Source organism: Taudactylus pleione, unplaced genomic scaffold (assembly GCF_031769625.1).
Source record: "Taudactylus pleione unplaced genomic scaffold, aTauple2 ptg000040l, whole genome shotgun sequence".
In the NCBI taxonomy this organism is placed as follows: domain Eukaryota; kingdom Metazoa; phylum Chordata; class Amphibia; order Anura; family Myobatrachidae; genus Taudactylus; species Taudactylus pleione.
Window position 1 is genome coordinate 9,529,326 of NW_028284442.1, and position 19,143 is coordinate 9,548,468.

General features: G+C 43.8%; 1 protein-coding gene across 1 annotated transcript in view; it reads left to right on the forward strand.

The window, feature by feature from the left end:
* The window catches only part of TMTC2 (transmembrane O-mannosyltransferase targeting cadherins 2), a 318,581-nt gene that overhangs the window by 187,456 nt on the left and 111,982 nt on the right, over window positions 1-19,143 (forward strand). Inside the window, exon 7 of the mRNA XM_088453737.1 lies at window positions 3,184-3,262. Coding sequence (XP_088309863.1) covers window positions 3,184-3,262 — 79 coding nt within the window. The remainder of the gene's footprint in view (window positions 1-3,183; window positions 3,263-19,143) is intronic.

Sequence of the window (19,143 nt, forward strand, 5' to 3'; positions counted from 1 at the left end):
TAAGCTTTACTTTCGCTGGTATCTGCTCCATACTCAACTTCATTCAATGTATCCAGTCATTACTTACCTTTGCTAGCATAAATGTGGTCAGCGGGGGTCCATGCTGCATATTTGTCCGTATATACAGCCCTACTGGACGGAAGTCCATGATTTAATCAGATCAATAACAGGGGTTCAGATACCTAATACTCCATTGTATTAATTATTTTCTCCACCTATCCCCCATCTGCCTCGCCCAACACAAAACTTAATCAAACATATGTTTAAAATGTCACATAGCCACACTCTGGAAGTTGACTACACCCTCATCCATTTCAGCTATAATCAATGCAATATGGACTACTGTACATATCGTATGGAGAGAATTACCTCAATCTTGCATGATACCTCAATCAAACTCATAAAAGTTTGGACTCCATGGACAGATTACTTTAAAGCCGAATTCGCTTTGACCACTACTTCACTCCTTTGTATTATTGATTTTATCATATTGGCGGTACATGCCGGCTGGCACCCCTCCCCTCTCTTTCCTCGTCTCCCCCCTCTCCCCCATACTTATCCCCCTTCCCTATTTTTTTTCCAACATTACAAAGTTTTCTGGATAATTCTTGTAAACTTGCTTCTAGCAGTTGTAACCTGAAGAGTCATCATCCATCATTTGCCCCCTAATTGTTATGTGTTACTGTAACTGCCTATCTTTACTGGATTGAATATATGCTTGTCTATACTGACCATTAATTATCCATTTATCTGCATCGGAAATGCTACGTTAGTGTCAGCGGCTGTGATACTGTAACAGAGCATTTCACATGGAGATACACCCTCAGTCACACAGAGAATATAGGCATGTTACATATCATTTTAATCAGCAGGAGCTGCTTGTGCATCTTATTTGCACCGCTTTGCGAATCAGACGCATTTGAAGTTTAAAAGTTGCACAAAAGACACTTGGTGCCACCAAGTCACGCCATGGCATGGCGCGAGTAGATTAGCTGTTTAACGTGAAAGTAAGTAAGATGTATGTGCACACATCTGTATTTGAATTGATATGATGCTGTAATCTTGTGATGGGTCGGTAAAGCCATATTTCCTTGTGTAAATGGGCACATCCACTACCCGATTGAACGATAACGATATTGTTCAATCGCTCATTAATTGGGCACACATCGGGCATGCAAATGTCGGAAACGACCAGCGAAGCATGCTCCCTCCCACTGGTCGTTTCCGGCATCAATCATCGCCCGAACATGCCGTTCAATCTGCCGATAACAACAGATTGGCCATGTTCTGGGATGATGGAGGGTAACGACTGCAGGGGATGGGGAACGACGGTACGATTACGATGTCATATTCCTACTGTCTTTCCCTAGTCTGCATGTGGATGTGTCCCTTAAGCCAGTACCAATTGTTGATGCAACCGCTGTGTGGTTGTTTGAAGGCTTAATTTTATAGTCCCAGTATATAGACTCATACTAATAGTACACTGTGCTCTTGTTTTTTTATGTTAAATCATAATGTACAGTACACTCTGTTCTTACTGGAAGATCTCCCAGCTTAAGAGGATACAACCAATAATCTTACAGAAACTAATGTTTGTGTGCATAATTACCTGTATTTTTGCCTTATGCCCTTTTAAAGTTGCAAAATGTTTAATAGCTATTTGAATTTAATTTACTGCTAAGCTTCTACTTAATAAAAATAGGTAGTGGAATGTAACTTTTTATAGTAACTGTGGACTTCTTGGAATTTGTATGTACATGGTTTATGTGTACACAAATACAGAAATTAGCAGAAGTTCTGACCTGTCCAATTGAGTTTACAGTAATAAAGCAATAAATCCTTTAGTCTTTCAAACATTAAACATTGGAGTTACAGCAATGCCGATAATCATGAGGCAAACATCGTACAATAAATAGGAAATAAGTAATTTTATTTTTAAATGAAAAAATATTATGGTAATCCAGATTGGTCTGATAATATATATAGATATAATAAAAGCATAATTTACATTCAGCACTGGGTCTTATTTCTTCTGCCAAACATCTTTTTCTTTGAGTAGCATGAAGAAAGAGGAAAACGATATAATACAGTGTAATGAGTTCTGACAAATTATGAAACATGGGAAGGGGGAGGGACTGGACTGCACACCCTAATTTTAAGCCTAATAAGAGGTGCTAACATGCTGTGACTTGTAGTGCTATGCAGGATAGAGAAGATGCTGTTGGACACTGATAGTCATAACAGATATACTCCATGTTATTTGCAGTTAATTAAAAGTGAGGTTCTTAGCACATATTTGGCCAAACATGTGAGCCCATCCACCACGTCAAGGTGAACGCCATCAGATGGGTCTCTGACACTGCTAATTGTAACACTTTGTCAGTTTATCATGGATTTACCATAATAGTGCCCCCTATTATGTAGACAGCAATGCAAGACCTGCGCTGATTAAAAACACCTCAGGGAAGATTGGAGGGGAGCTGGAACCAATTAGAAGGACGTCTCTATCTTCAAGTGTACTTTATTAATTATGAAACACCCAATTGTGTCAAATAAATCCAGACGTTTGTGTGCATAGCAACTTTCTCAGTTTCTGGAGAAGCGATCACACCACACAGGAGAAAAAAAAGATCTATGAAAATACACTTATAATATATGGATGTAGTTTGAGCCTCTCAAATAAACACTCCCTCCTTCTTCAAAGGGATCAGAGTAATGGTGTTTCCATTACAGATGCAATATGTAAGAAAAATATGATTTCTTAGGTACCGTCAGGTATAACTCATAGTATTTAATGAAAAGACACTTACACAGTAAACAAAAGAGAAAAGCATATACAATATCCACCACAGGATAATCACATATACATAAAGATGGCTAGCTCCATGGCAGACTGAAGAAAATAAATCATACCAACTGTGCAGAAGATGTTCCAGAAAAACATCCTTAATTAACGGAAAAACACCAATGGCACCAAATTTAAGTTTTTATTAGGTTTTGGTGTTTAAGATGACAGTTTATTTTTAGCTGCAGGGTTTTTGCTGTTCTACATGTTTGTATTTATTATATCTAGATGTGCTTACTATCTGTAATATTAGTGTAAAAGTGTTGGGTGACAGCTCGTGATTGTTCATTAAATCTTATGTTAATATTTTTAAGCATTGTTTATTTTTGTTTTGCTAGGATGCTCTCACGGTCTATAAAGAAGCAATACAGAAAATGCCAAGGCAATTTGCACCACAAAGCTTATACAACATGATGGGTAAGTGAAGTAAATATAAACAAAGAAGGCTTTTAGAGAGAGAAAATATTTTTTAAAATATTTGTAAAAGCTGCTGATAATTGACTGGGGGCCTCATTTACTAACGAGTTTTATTACAAAAACGAGTGATAAATTTCACTGTGTATGAATGGTGCTCCAGCCAATCAGCTCCCAACTGTCAACTGTTAGAAAAATGACAGTTGGGAGCTGATTGGCTGGAGCACCATTTATCATACACAGTGAAATGTATTACTCGTTTTGGTGATAAAACTCGTCAGTAAATGGGGGCCTAAGTTTGCTCATTAAGGCTTTGGCTGGTCGACCTGCCTGTTTAGTGCGAATGTTGTGGGGCCACATCTCTGTCAAATTTGGCCTAGTTAATACATAAACTGTATGGTCAAATCTGGAGCTCGAGTTTGGAGCTCAATCTAAGTGTCTGGACTTGTCAGAGCTACAATAGTACAGTCAGACCCTGACCACATATATGGATCAGATGCTGTCATCCAACAGCACATACAATCTCTGCCATTTACATCTCATGGCTCTCTATGAGAGCGAGATTGGGATCAGAGTACTCTTTTTGTCCATACTCTTTCTGTCTTAATTGTGACAGTTTGTGGCAACTTAAATCTAAAATTATTTTCTTGGCCTTCCAAATCATATTGTGTATATTGGCACATTTATGTGTTGCATTATGGTTAGTTATGGTTAATCAGTCACCATTGCCACAATATTTTTACAGGCACCAGGAAATGCTTTTCAATCTGGCAACTATAGTCAGGGCTGCCATCAGAAATAATGGGGCCCGGTACTGACAAAATAGGCAGGGCCCTCCTTAAGAGGATGGATGGAGGAAGGGTGTGGGGGCGTGGAGCTGTGGATAATGTGGGGGGAGCTACAGTGGGAGTGTGGCATCAATCGGTGCGGAAACCAGTGTTCAGGTTCCTCCCTGTCACTTCTGATCTTCGGCCAGCAGGTGTCCATCGTTTTCAGCAGAAGAGGAGTAGGATGATGAGATAAAGAAGGGAAAAGTGGAAGATGAAAAACGGTGGCAGGATGAGGAGTGGGGCAAAAGTAAAAGTGGTTTGTGAAAGGTACAGGGGAAAGGTGGGTGATGGGAGCTATATATGGGAGACCAGTGATGTCTGAATATGGGAATGGGAGGGCAGGGAAGCTGCAACTGGAGGGTCACAGGACAGGGAAGACTGAACCTGGGGCAGGGATGGCTGGACCTGGACGGCACAGGACTTGGAGGGCTAGACTAAGAGAAGTGCAATACATGGAGGGCTGTGCATATTGGGGGCACAGGGATGGCTAGACATGGGGGAGGGCACAGTGCAGGGAAGGCTGGACCTGGGGTGACACAGACCTGAGAAGGCAAGTCCTAGGGGGGTGCACAATTGGTAATGAGTGCATATGTATTGTATAGACTGAATAACACAACAGAACTCATGATCACCACAGGTTTTATTTATGTCTTATAAGATTTATTTTAACAAAGTTAAGTTTTCGTAGGCAGCAGTGAGAAAGTTCACCAGATTAAAGGAACCCTTTGTTGGGAGGGGGTGGAGTGGCACTGATACCAAGAGATCACATACAGAATATACAGAGCTATTTGAGCTTCTTTGTAGGAACTATGTACACATGGTGATAGAGAATAGAGGTGGTGACCAGCACTGAAGTATATCACTGCCAGGGATAGACACAAAGAGAGGAGGCCCAGCGCTGTATGGGGATATCAGGTCATGGACATCAGGCCAAGCTGAGTGACCAACAATGTGTGAAGATGACAGGACAGGGGTGTGTGTGTGTGTGTGTTAATGATGGGATGCAGCCAGATGGGTACATACACAGAACTGCCATAGCAGCTGCACCAGAGAGCCCGGTCACTACACACTGCAGCATACCGTAAATTACATCACAGCAGGATGATGGTGGTGGGATTAGTAGTGACAAGCAAGGCAGGATTAAGGTCTCTGAGGGGCCCCTGGGCAACAAACATGTGGGGGCCCCTATTAAATGTGGACAAACTGGGGGCATGCACAATGAGGACCTTATGCAGAGGCCACAGTAGTAGTGCCCCTTATGCAGTGCCCCCAGTAATGTCAGTGCTCACAGTAGCAGTGTCCAATATGCAGAGCCCAGAGTAGTAGTGCCCCCAGGAGTGGTGCCCCTTATGCAGTGCCTATTCAATACCCCCATTAGTAGTGCCACCTGTAGTCATGTCCCCCAGTAGTTATGCCCCCTATTGTAGTGTCCCAAATAGTAATGCCCCCTTTATAAATGCCCCGAGTAGTAGAGCCCCGAATAGTAATGCCCCATTAGTAGTGCCCCCCCCGTAGTAATGCCACCTGTGGTAGTGCCACCAATAGTAATGCCCCCTGTAGTGGAGTTCTTTGTATAAATGCCCCTAGTAATGGCCCTGTATTAGTGCCCCCAATAGTAATGCTCCTTCTGTAATAGTGCCCCCTGTAGTAGTGCCCCAGTAGTAATGCACCACACCCAAGTAGTAGAGCCCCCAATAGTAATGCCCCATAAGTTTTTCCCCAGTAGTAATGCCCCCCCGAGTATTTCCCCCAGTAGAAATGTCCCCCGAGCATTGCCCCCCAAGCATTGCCCCCAGTAGTAATGCCCCCCGAACATTGCCCCCGAGCACTGCCCCCAGTAGTAATGCCCCCAGAGCATTGCCCCAGTAGTAATATCCCCCGCGTATTGCCCCAAGTAATAAAGCTGCCTGCACACAAAAATACAACAACAACTAATACTTACTTAAACCCCACTCCCACGTCCGCTGCTGCCGTCCGGTCCGCTCGGCTGCTCCTCTGCACCACAGGAGAAACGTCATGACATCTCTCCCATAGTGCACACTGCATGAGCTGGAAGCGGCTGCTGCTGAGGGGAGAGAGCCGGGTGCGGGCGCCTGGCTAATTGACCCTCTCTGCGGCGCCGGGCTGAGGTGGGCCGGAGGAGGCGGAACTGGTTCCGTCTCCTCCGGCGCACTTTAACCTCGACGAATGTCGGGGCACAGGGACGACCGCCCCTTTTGCACCCCCGTTAATCCGGCCCTGGTCACAAGCACTGTGGAAGGAGTTAGGTCCACTATATGGATCTTACCTGCAGTCGCAGTCAGTGCCGTTCTTGTCATCCTCGTGCAGCATGCAGGACATGATAGCCTAGTGCTGTTTGTTCAACTTCGCCTTGTGCAGCCCAGCTTGCCTTCTTCTGGGCCGTCTCCCTCTCAGAGCAGGTGATCATGGCTGCCATTCCGCTCGCAGCCGGCGCCATATTTGAAATCTCACAGGTTCTCCATGCCCATTTCTATTCAAAATGCCAGGCTCAAAACCACAGCCTGTCACCCGGGCCCCCTGTCTCTCTTGGCCCGGTACTTCAGTCCCGGCAGTTCCCCCCTGATGGCGGCCCTGACTATAGTAATTAGGCGCAGATTAGTATTCATTCGAAAAGTGCCAACCTAGAATGCTGTGCCAATCTGCAGTATAGACAGAGCATTAGACAGCCAGAGCCCAGTCCAGCAACATAACACCCATTCTCTACTCCCTTCACTGCAGTATGTAAGATGGCGAATCGTTTTCAAGATTGGCTTACTGACTTTCAGATCCCTACATGACCAGGGTACAAGGAACTTGAAGCAGCTTCTGATTCCTTACTGTCCCACTTGATTACTGCGATCTTTTAATGAAGGACTATTAACAGTACCTAGCATCTCCCGGAATTAATTTGGGGGTCGAGCTTTCAGCTTTGTGACTCTGACTCTATGGAACTCGCTTCCCGCACAGTTCGTGAAGCCTTCACTCTAGAATCCTTTAAATATAGACTCAACACTTACCTGTTCACCCAAGCGTTTCATTAATGTCCCTTGTTAAGCTTGGTTTGTATTTTGTGCTGTAAAGGCAATTGTAAAACATTATGGGGTCAATCCTATTCCATGCCAAAGGTGCGAGTTGCCGTTGCAACGACGTTAAAATGCCAGCAACGGATTGGCACTTCTCACCCTTGGCGGCCCGCTCCGAACCCGTATTTGCTTAATTTTTCTCGCAGTCCTATAGGGCTGTGAGTACTGTTATGCAATCCTGGCTTCCATCAAGCGTGGCCATTGTCGCGATGACTCGCACCCGGGAGAACATCGCATGGAATAGGATTGACCCCTTTGAGTCCTATAAGGAGAAAAGTGCTATATTATTATTATTATTATTATTATTATTTTCATCATAACAATGATTATTGTAGTGTTTACACAACATGGCGACAAGATTCATTCATAGGAGCTTATTTACCAGTGTTTGACAAGTTTAAGGCATTTGTCAAGATAGCAAGAACAATCCTTTTGTTTGTGATTGTCCTTCAATATTATGAATATATTGCATTTCATATCATATACTCTTTATTCTACAAGCATTTTGAATCCCACCAAAGTATTGTTAGGTGGTGGTACCAGTTAATTGATTGTTTTCTGCTTCTGTTCGAATGGGATGGGTACAGGATGCCAGCGCTCGGGATCCCGGCGGTCATAATCCTGACGCCGGCATCCAGACAGAGTTAGGATACGGACACCTGTCGATAGGTATCCTAACCTTCCCCCTGTCCCTACCCTAACCCTCCCTCCCCGGTGCCTAAACCTAACCTCTTCCTCCCCGCACCCTAAACCTAACCTTCCCCCCTTAGGGTTAGGCACAAGGGGGTGGGTTAGGCACTAACTCTCCCCCTAACCCCAGTACTTACCGGTGGTCAGGATGCTGGCACCGGTATTCTGGCTAGCGTCTGGATTCCAGTGTCAGCATCTTGCCCGCCGGAATCCCCGTGGTTGGGATATTGACCGCATTCCATTTGACTATGTGCCCCCTGTGAGTGGCCCTTTGTGTTATTTTGTATTGTAGTATAATTTATATTAGTGGCATCAAATCTTTGTACTGATAGTTATCTTTGATGGTTGCACTATCCCTTCATGCTTCAGTGTCAAACTGGTAGTCATTTGAAGTGCAGCTGTTGGCTATGTACAGTGTGGACAGCCATTTTGTTGGTTGAACCCCTGTTCATGAGAAACCAACAGATCCCTTCCCTAGGAATTTGGTCTGTAAAGCACCTCATGCCCAATATGTAGAAGGTATGACTTATCTATATAGACATAGATCCCTTGTAAATTTGCATTCTCATTAATAATTTTTCAGGCCCCCCCCCCACAAAAAACAATATATCCTTCCATTTCGTGTACAAAACTCTGAGAGATGCATTAGACTGGCTAGCATGCCTTATTAGTGGGCAATACCTGTATCTTCATTTTTGATTTTTGTCTATACTTTCCCTATAATGTCTGTCAATACAACATTTAACTGGTTATGACTGAAAATGAACCATCCAGTTAACATCCGTTTTTATCCTCTTGGCAATGGTGTATAATTTATTATGATTTGTGCTTTTTATGTCAATGAATAGTACTATTTAGCACTCTGAACGTGTTAATCTGTCACATCCATTATTTCCTCCTACATACTGCATTTTTCTTCAGATTTCATAAATGTTATGACTATATTGGCAAGCGACTTACTTCACCTGCATTTGAGCTTCTCACGTCTCACATCTGTGGTGTTCACCATTACATTTTTCTGTGATAATCTCTCGTCATTAGTTAAAACTCAGACTACAATATTGAAAGATCACTTATCACATTTTTTTAGATATTATTTTGTTAAATTAAACAAAATTTCACTGACCTTCACCGAATTGAATATAAAAAGACAATCTGATTACACATTTTTTCATATCATCTTGTACACCTTGGTCCACTATTAATTGTCTTTGCAAGACAATAGTATGTCAAATTTAATATGTTTTACTGATTACCACCACCTAACAATACTTTAGTGGTGAGACATCTAACAACAGGGGTTTACAATACAGCTTGTGAAACAAATGAAAGATCATATTTTGGAACTACATTGTTGAGGACTATAATGTGACAAGCATACAGATGTGTCCACATACATATTACTTCATTACGTGTAAAACAGCCCTTCTAATTGCACCATGCCGTTGCGTGACTTGGTAGCGCCAATCGCCTATTTATGTGACATTTTACCTTCAATTGCATGTTATTTGCAAAGCGATGTGGATAGCACGCACAGGCAGCTTCTGCTGATTAAACTTATACGCTGACACTGTAACGTAGCTTTTCGCATGCAGATACATCCACAGTCGCACATAGAATATAGTCATGCTGCATATAATTTTAATCAGCAGAAGCTGCTTGTGCATCCTAGTTGCATCGATTTGCATGCAAGTCCAATGGACGATGTCGCTGAAGATGCGTGGGAGCATGCATCATCAGCAACTTAGCCAGTACACACTGCCCATAGCTCCCGGAGCTATTCAATTCAGTGCGCTGTGTGGTCGGAGAATGCCGGTACTCGCGCCTTAACAAGGATGTTAAGGTGCGGTACCGGCATTCTCTGCCCAAAGTGCCGGGCGCGTGGCTGTTAGCGCCGCACTAAGCCGAAAAACAGCTGCACGCCCGGCACTTTGGTCGGATTTCTTCTCGCATCCCCAGGGGGGTGCGAGAAGAAAGCCTTAGCTCACCCAAACAGCACAATGAATTGAATAGATGCGGGAGCTCCCTCCCATCGCTATTCAACATCGCACTGAATTGAATTCCCCCCTTTGTTTCACTATTGTTACTAAATAACTGAAATACCCAACAGGCCTCCTCTGGCCCATATACTGTATGTGACAAATTATGGCAAATACACAACAGGCCTCCTCTTGCCCATATATGTGACAAATTATGGCAAATTAAGCCTAAAATTGTTTGGACTTCCAAATCACAATGTATTTTGGAACCTTTATATGTAGGTATGATGCTGCCTGCTGCGGGCCCCTTTATTGCGGCGGGCCCAGGTTGGTGCAATGTATCGGCTGCATTGCCGCTAGTTTCACCTCTGACCCAGCACCCCTCTCCCTGTCTCACAGCACAGCACCCATCACCCAGCAGCACAGATCACAGAGGCAGCCAACAACACCTATCACCCCTCTCCCACACAGCACCCCTCATCCAGCACCCCTCATGCAGAACAACTCTGCCCTCTCCTAGCACAGCACCCCTCACGCAGCAGCACAGATCACAGCCACATCCAACACCCATTACCCGGCCAGCACACAATACCAGAACCCCTCATAGCAGTCAGGCCAGCACCCCTCACTACATGCTGAGCTGACTTTAATCAAAACATTTTTATAACAGTCACTTTTTAAAACTGGCTGGCACTTTGCATGTAGTTTCCGCCCCTGTTGATTTACTGGTCCTGCTGTATACTCACTGCGCTTTGTGGGGGTGGCGCTGGCAGGCTGCAGGGAATCAGTGCAGGCTTCGCAAAGGCCTATGGGAGGAGGAGCTGTTGCGGCTGGGCATGTGCAGCAGCCCTCCTCCAGAGACCAGCTGACTTTTTTTGTTCATACCCAGTGCCCACTGTCCAGAGTCTGCTACTCTGCTCCAGCCTCCTTAGACCTGCTTGCTCCCACAGCGGCAGTCCACTGTTGCTGGCTGTGAGCTGCCTGCTGCAGCTGCTGCCCGAACGGAGCTGAGAGCTCTGATCGCGGCCACCTAACCACTAGCAAAGCCCAGAATTTGTGCAAATATACTGTGTGGCAGTATATTTATTTTATAGGGCAATACTAATATAGTGTAAGACTGATTATTATAAGATCAAACAGAAAGCCCATTAATTAGGGTCCTATGTGTACTTGGAAATAGTACAGCATATATAGAGACACAAGGTAATTACCTTTTTATTATGCTCCCACATCTAGCTACAAAGAACTACAGATTCTTAGTCATAATTCAGAAGTTTTATTGCTGGATGACCATTCCTGGGAAAAGTAACTATGATGTCATACTTTCTCCATTTGTATACTGTAGTTATTTGTATGATCCTTTTAATGTGCTAACATATTCCACAGCAATGTATTTACATACCTCCTAACATGTCAACTCAGAGGATGTGGCGATGTCACTATGGGGGATGTGTCTAACACCTTTGATCTCTTTCTGCTCCACTCTACCCCCCATTCACCGCAGAGTAGCATTGAAAGGGCCATACTGTTCACGTATATATTGTATTTTAAATTGGTTTTGTAACTCTTCACAGCCTAATGAGCATCAAGAAATCATTAATTAGGTCATTACAACTATAAAGTTTAAATCCAAATCTAGAAAGAAAAAAAACCAGTACAAATGTGTGCACAGATGATATTGCCATTCCCAAGTGCTATTGGATAGGGTGTAGTAGGTATTACCGCCGGACGCAGCCCGGCAAGGGTGGTAATCCCGATCGTCCCTAAGGTAAGTATCGCTAACCTAATTTCCCCCCCTAACCCTCCCTTAGGGATGCCTAAACCTTACCCCCCCTTCCCCGCCACCTAAACCTAAGTCCTCGGGGGGTGCCCAACCCTAACCTCCCCCCGGGGGTGCCTAACCCTAACCTCCCCTAGCCTAACCCTAACCTCCCGGGGGGTAACTAACCCTAAGTCCCCCCCCGGGAGCCTTAAACCTAACCCCCCCCTGCCGCTGTTTGCGCCTGGCCTCTCTTCAATCGGGATGTCGGTCTTCCGGCGTCTGGTAATGCTGTCATTAGTACCACTCCGGGATTAGAACGTCTGGAAGCCGGCGGTCGGGATTTAGACCATCAGCTTCCAAACTACATCTCATTGGATAACACGTCTGCTGCCTCCATGTTTTCGGACGCCATTAAATTTACTTGATAATTTCAGTTTTCAGGTTTCTCAGTACAGTACACTGCATGCATCTAATCTGATCACACTGTGAATGAGGTGTATGCAGGTGTCAGAGTATCTGAGTTCTAGAAGTATTTGTTCATATGATTACATTATTTTTAGTATTTTCACGTTAAGTCTGGAAATGCCCTATTATCCTTCTTTCTGTGACATTAATCTTTTGAATATGAATCAGACACTGTGCACTGAGGCTAGAGAGATTAATTTGTCTGGCATTATAGTGTGCACTACAAAGGTTAAGGCCCAGCTCTTATGTATTAGGAAAGAAATATATTTTGTTTAAAGTTTCAATTAAAACTTTGGGTCAAAAGATTTAATGATCCCTTTGGGAGTTTGTACGCTCTAATGCCAAAATTAAAGATTGCTTAAGGATCAGGTTCAGGTTTTGATGTCTTTTCCTTTCCTGGAAATGTGATATTGTACAGTTTATTGTATTACATTGCATTTAAAACCACATGCGTCCACCTGTTACAGTAATTTGTGCTTCTGAGAGTTTAGTGGTGCGAAAATGTAAGCCTTCCATTGTAATGCTGTTATTTTACAGCTGGAATGTGGGGCACAACTCAATCAGATTTTTTTTCTGGGGTCAGTAATCCAGTTTAAAATCATAACATTTTAATTTTTTGCATTTTGTGTTGTTCAGTTTCCATATATTCATTTTAAACACACTCAATTATTTTTCTGTGGATTTTGTTATGCTCTTCAGAAACATTTATTTATTCCGTTAAGTTGATTTGATTATGTATCATTTAATTTCTGCTTTTATATCCTTATTTTATGTTACCGCCAACGTGTCTATGGTTTTGTGAGTTTACTGCCTTTAAAAAAACAGAGACTGCTGTTAAATCCCTACACTTGCAAGAGATCCAATGATGTCTCTTCTAATTATGAATTCTATAATGATAGTTCTGAGATGTATAGAATGCATTTTAAATTGTATAATATTCCCCCATGGTTTTTCAGTTGTGATATACCTCCTATTATATTAATGTCTTTGGTAGTCATTGGTAAGGGATTTCTTTCCCTATCCTTTTCTTTAGTATTTCTTTGACAGAGCACATTTCCTTAAAACCCTATTGAGAATTTAATGTGAGAAAGTGTCTGCAGGTGGCTATTATAAGGTGGTATACTGGATGGAAATAATAACAATCCAACTACCAGCATCCACAGTTATGGTGCGTACACACGGTAAGATTTAACAGGACGATAACAACGATATGGATATATCGTTATTGATCATATCGTCCTATTTTGGGCCCTTCCAACCCCCAAACAATGGTTGATGCATAGGCACGGATGGTCGATATCGATATCGCCCATCGCCCGTGCATGCAGGTTAGCCTGGTTACGATAGGGACCCGCGATCATTATAGTTGTTTGGGGGTTGGTGCATGTGCTGGATGTTCGATATCGAACATCCAGCACATGAAGGACGATCAGACAACGATATCTGATCGTTGTCTGATCGCTCAGTGAGTACAGAGCTTTAGGCATACTCGCCAACTATCCCTGATTATCAGGGAAACTCCCTGACATAGTAGCAATCTCCCTGAAGAGTCTAGCAATCTCCGTGAATGTACCTTACCCCCATTATGAAGCTATATATACATTTGATTGTGATCATTATTATAATTTCCCTGCATTGGTTATAAGGCACTGTGATCCCTATGGCTACATGCATTTTCTGAAAAGTAGATAGTAAGTGTGTTTTCATCAACAATTAGATCTTACTAACTGCTTTTATGCTCAATTACATTTGGATGTAAATCAATGTTATGACACTCCTCTCAGATGTAGCAGTACACGTCCACCTTACCGCTGAACTCGAAGTGTTGCTTTAACAATCTCCCTGATATGCTTTTTCAAAAGTAGGCAAGTATGCAGTTAGGCTTGTCCTGTATGTAGCTGTGATCTGGTGCTGTATTAACACACATTTTACAAATCCCAGACAGACATTTTTTTATAATTTCGTGGTACATAAGACACAGACATAGTCATATGTCTGGAGAGTTCAAGACCATTTTCAAGTAAGAGATAGTAACGAGAAGAAAACCAGAGAGCCAAACATAAATGTACTTAAGCAGCAAGTCAATCTGTAGTTAGATGCTCAAGTCGAGCTACATAAAAATAACAGGCATGTGTAGTGGAATCAAATATATAAAGTAGAAATAACATTTTAAATAAAATAGGGAGGGAAGTTATGGAGAGCTATCTCATCTAACGCCAGGTGGCTACCTCATCTGCGCCAGCTGACTGACTCTGTTTGAGGGATAGTGGTGGAGAATGGGTTGAGAGTTGAGGGGGTAGGATGGGTCTCTAGAGGATAGTGGGTATATAAGGAAACCTAGCTTACAGGGTATCAAACAAATAACAAAAACACCATAACTCCATTACCACTGCTGCCTTTTCAACACAGTGTCCCACACTTCAAATAATACAATAGATAAAATGTTTAAACATAGATGCTGCGATGTTAGCAATATAAATGTTCAAAGAATTATTCTAAAGTCCACTTGTTCCTTTAGTTCAAATAAATTCTTCCAGATACATGAGCCCCCTTAATGGTGTATAACCACGGTCAGATTTTGTGTCAGATCTGAACGATAACGATTTAAAAAATTGTTCAATCATTCATATCTGAAAGAAAATCTGACATGTGACTGCAACGATGCGCGTTCACGCTTGTCAGATAACGATATCTGACTGTGTTTGCAGTCAGATTTGGACGACTCCTTTCATTTTAATACTATCTGAAAACGTTGGTTAAATCGTTCATCTGACAGATCTGACTGTGTGTATGCACCTTTAAGATTGCATAGTCACCATAATCCGGTGAGAGATGGGCGTTTCTCAGTGTCTTGAAGGGTGTCCCACTTTAATACCTCACTCCTGTTGTTTAAATTCCTTTGGATGGTTATACGGGTCTTTTCTTTTCATATCTAAATAAAAGATCAGGGTGCTACAGTCACGTGTGTGTGAACAAATAGTTGCCGTCCTAGTCAGTCCAGGACTGAAGGATTTATTTGAACTAAATGACAAATGGACTTAATCATTTTTTTAACATTTATATTGTTATCATCACAGCGCCTGTGTTTCAATATCTGATCTTTTGTATTCGTTTATGGGGTGTGGGTAAAACATGTCAAAATAATTTCAGCAATTTAATTGTCTAACTAAGACCAACAGTGTGATGTCAAATACCTTGAATTTATCATGTTGCACTGCTTCAGTAAGTGATTCTATGTAACGGCCCAATTTATTACAACAGTATGTAACTCCTTTTTGTACACCTGGAAGTCTAGCACATCTATCAAAGTATATTATGTCTAAGACTTACATTTTAACCTCACTAACCGTAAGAGAGGTACAAGATATAAATGGTCCACAAATAGATTTATTTATTTTTTGCTTGGGTCACAAATGACCATTAGGAGGGTTTATTTATTGATTCAGAAAGGTCCCACATCCATATGAACCATATTGAAGTGCAGCTGAGCACTTACATAGCTTGTTCCATGTGATCGAGCATTCCCATTGGGTCAAAACAATCTGTGATTTCTTTTTGACAGGATAACCGGTGCAGTGATGTTAAGGGCTTACCACTTGATCAAATCTATATACATATTAGGGGTGTGCACCGGCCACTTTTCGTGTTTTGGATCTGGATCTTTCTTCGTGTTTTGGATCTGGATTGGTTTTGCCAAAACCACCCTTCCGTGTTTTGGGTTCTGGGTTTTGTGTTTTGGATCTGTAATTTTTTGAAAAAAAAGCATAAAAACAGCTAAACTCACAGAATTTGTAGGTTTTTCTGCTCCTATGCTATTATTAACCTCAATAACCTTAATTTCCACTCATTTCCAGTCTATTCTGAACACCTCACACCTCACAATAGTGTTTTTATGTCCAAAAGATTGCACCGAGGTAGCTGGATGACTATGCTAAGCGACACGAGTGGGCGGCACAAACACGTAACCCATCTAGGCGTGATACTGCAGTGGCAGACAGGATGGCAGTTTGAAAAACTAGGCCCCAAACTGTACATAATGCAAAGAAAAAAAAGAGGTGCAAGATGGAATTGTCCTTGGGCCCTCCCACCCACCCTTATGTTGTATAAACAGGACATGCACACTTTAACAAACCAATCATTTCAGCGCCAGGGTCTGCCACACAACTGTGGCTGAAATGATTGGTTCGTTTGGGCCCCCATAAAACAAGCTGGCAATTAATCTGTCCCTGCACAAACTGGCTCTATGGAGGCAAGATGTCATCCTCATCCACCGATTCCTCACCCTCTTCATTGTGTACATCCTCATCCTCACAAAGTATTAACTCGTCCCCACTTGAATCCACCACCACAGGTCCCTCTGTACGTTCTGGAGGCTGGTTTCCCTGGAAGAGCTGATAATTCATTTTGATGAACATCATCTTCTCCACATTCTGTGGAAGCAACCTCCTACGCCTTTCGCTGACAAGGTTCCCGGCTGCACTAAACACTCTTTCGGAGTTCAAAATAGAGCCAGTTTGTACAGGGGCCTCCAAATTGCCTCTTTTTCCTGCCAGTACAGGTATGGACTGTCTGACATGCCTACTTGGATGCTGTCACCGATGTAATCCTCCACCATTCTGTCAATGGTGACAGTATCATATGCAGTGACAGTAGACATGTCAGAAATTGTTGCCAGGTCCTTCAGTCCGGACCAGATGTCCAAACTTGGTCCTGCCTGCCCTGCATCACCGCCAGCGGGTTGCTTAGGATACCTAAGTTTTTTCCTGGCAGCCCCAGTTGCGGGAGAAAATGAAGAAGGAGCTGTTGACGTGTCACGTTCCGCTTCAGCTGATAGTGTGTTCACCAGCAGGTCTTTGCACCTCTGCAGGCTTGTGTCAGCCGGAAAGAGAGACACCACATAGGCTTTAAACCTAGGATCGAGCACGGTGGCCAAAATGTAGTGGTCTGATTTCAACAGATTGACCACCCTGGAATCCTGGCAAAGCGAATGAAGGGCTTCATCCACAAGTCCCACATGCCGAGCAGAATCGCTCCGTCTTAGCTCCTCCTTCACTTTCTCCAGCTGCTTCTGCAAAAGCCTGATGAGGGGAATGACCTGACTCAAGCTGGCAGTGTCTGAACTGACTTCACGTGTGGCAAGTTCGAAGGGCTGGAGAACCTTGCACAACACGGAAATCATTCTCCACTGCGCTTGAGTCAGGTGCATACCCCCTCCTTTGCCTATGTCATAGGTGGATGTATAGGCTTGAATGGCCTTTTGCTGCTCCTCCATCCTCTGAAGCATATAGAGGGTTGAGTTCCACCGCGTCACAACCTCTTGCTTCAGGTGATGGCGGCCAGGTTCAAGAGTGTTTGCTGGCGCTCCAGTCTTCGGCACGCAGTCGCTGAATGGCGAAAGTGGCCAGAAATTTTTCGGGCCACCCAAAGCATCTCCTGCACGCCCCTGTCGCTTTTCAGAAAATTCTGCACCACCAAGTTTATTGTGTGAGCAAAACAAGGGACGTGCTGGAATTTGCCCAGATGTAATGCCCGCACAATATTGGTGGCGTTGTCAGATATCACAAATCCCCAGGAGAGTCTAAGTGGGGTTAGCCACTGGGCGATGATTTCCCTCAGTTTCTCTAAGGTTGTCGGCGGTGTGCCTCTTACTGAAACTGGTGATACACAGCGTAGCCTGCCTTGGAACGAGCTGGCGTTTCTGAGATGCTGCGACTGGTGACGCTGCTGCTGTTGCTGCATAAGGTGATACATCTACCCAGTGGGCTGTCACAGTCATATAGTCCTTAGTCTGCCCTGTTCCACTTGTCCACATGTCCGTGGTTAAGTGGACATTGGGTACAACGGCATTTTTCAGGACACTGAGGACACTTTTTCTGACGTTTCTGTACAGTCTCGGTATCGCCTGCCTAGTGAAGTGGAATCTAGACGGGATTTGGAACCGGGGACACACTACCTCCATCAATTGTCTAAATCCCACTGCATCCCAATGGCGGATACCGGACGCACGTCTAACACCAACATAGCAGTCAAGGCCTCAGTTATACGTTTTGCTTCAGGATGACTGCTGTCGTACTTCATCCTCCTCGCTAAGGACTGTTGGAGGGTCAATTGTTTAGTAAAAGTAGTGGTGTTCCTACTTCCTCTCTGGGATGATGAACGACTCCCAGCAGCAGCAACAGCAGCAGCGGCAGCAGGAGGCGTAGCAATGCAGGATCCTCCGGAGGAATCCCGGATAGGAGAGTCAGTCATGCCAGTGACATGGCCTGCAGGACTACTTCCGATCCTGACTAATGAGGAAATTGACGAGGAGGGAGTTGACGGTGTGGTTTGCAGGCGCTTGGATACAACAGGACAACGGGATTTAGGTGTCCCTGGACTGCTTACGGTCTTAGCCAAAGCTTCTAAACTTGACAGTAACTTATTATGAACGCGCTGCAGGTGTCGTATAAGGGAGGATGTTCCTAGGTGGTTAACGTCCCTACCCCTACTTATTCCACCTTTACATAAGGTACATATGGCAAGACAGTTGTTGTCCGGATTTGGATAGAAATATTGCCAGACCAAAGAGGTGGAATGTTTTGTCTTCTGCCCAGGCATGACCGTGATGGGCTTTTTCATCCCACGGACAACAACTGTCTCCCCTGGAGCCTGATTTAAACAAACCACATCACCATCAGAATCCTCCTCGCCAACTTCCTCCTCTGCGCCAGCTACACCAGTATCCTCATCCTGTTGTACTTCAACAGTGACATCTTCAATTTGCATATCAGCAAGTGGACTGTGGGTGCTCCTTTCAGCACTTGCAGGGGTCGTGCAAATGGTGGAAAGAGCCACCTCTTCCCGTCCAGTGCTGGGAAGGTCAGGCATCGCAACCGCCACCACACTTGGACTCTCCTTGGGGATTTGTGATATCTTCTTAGAACGCACACTTCTTCGCTGTGCTTTTGCCAGCTTAACTCGTTTGATTTTTTTAGTGGGAGGAGGGCTTCCATCGTCATGTGAAGCTGAACCACTAGTCATGAACATAGGGAAAGACCTTAGCCGTTCCTTGCCACTCCGTGTCATAAATGGCATA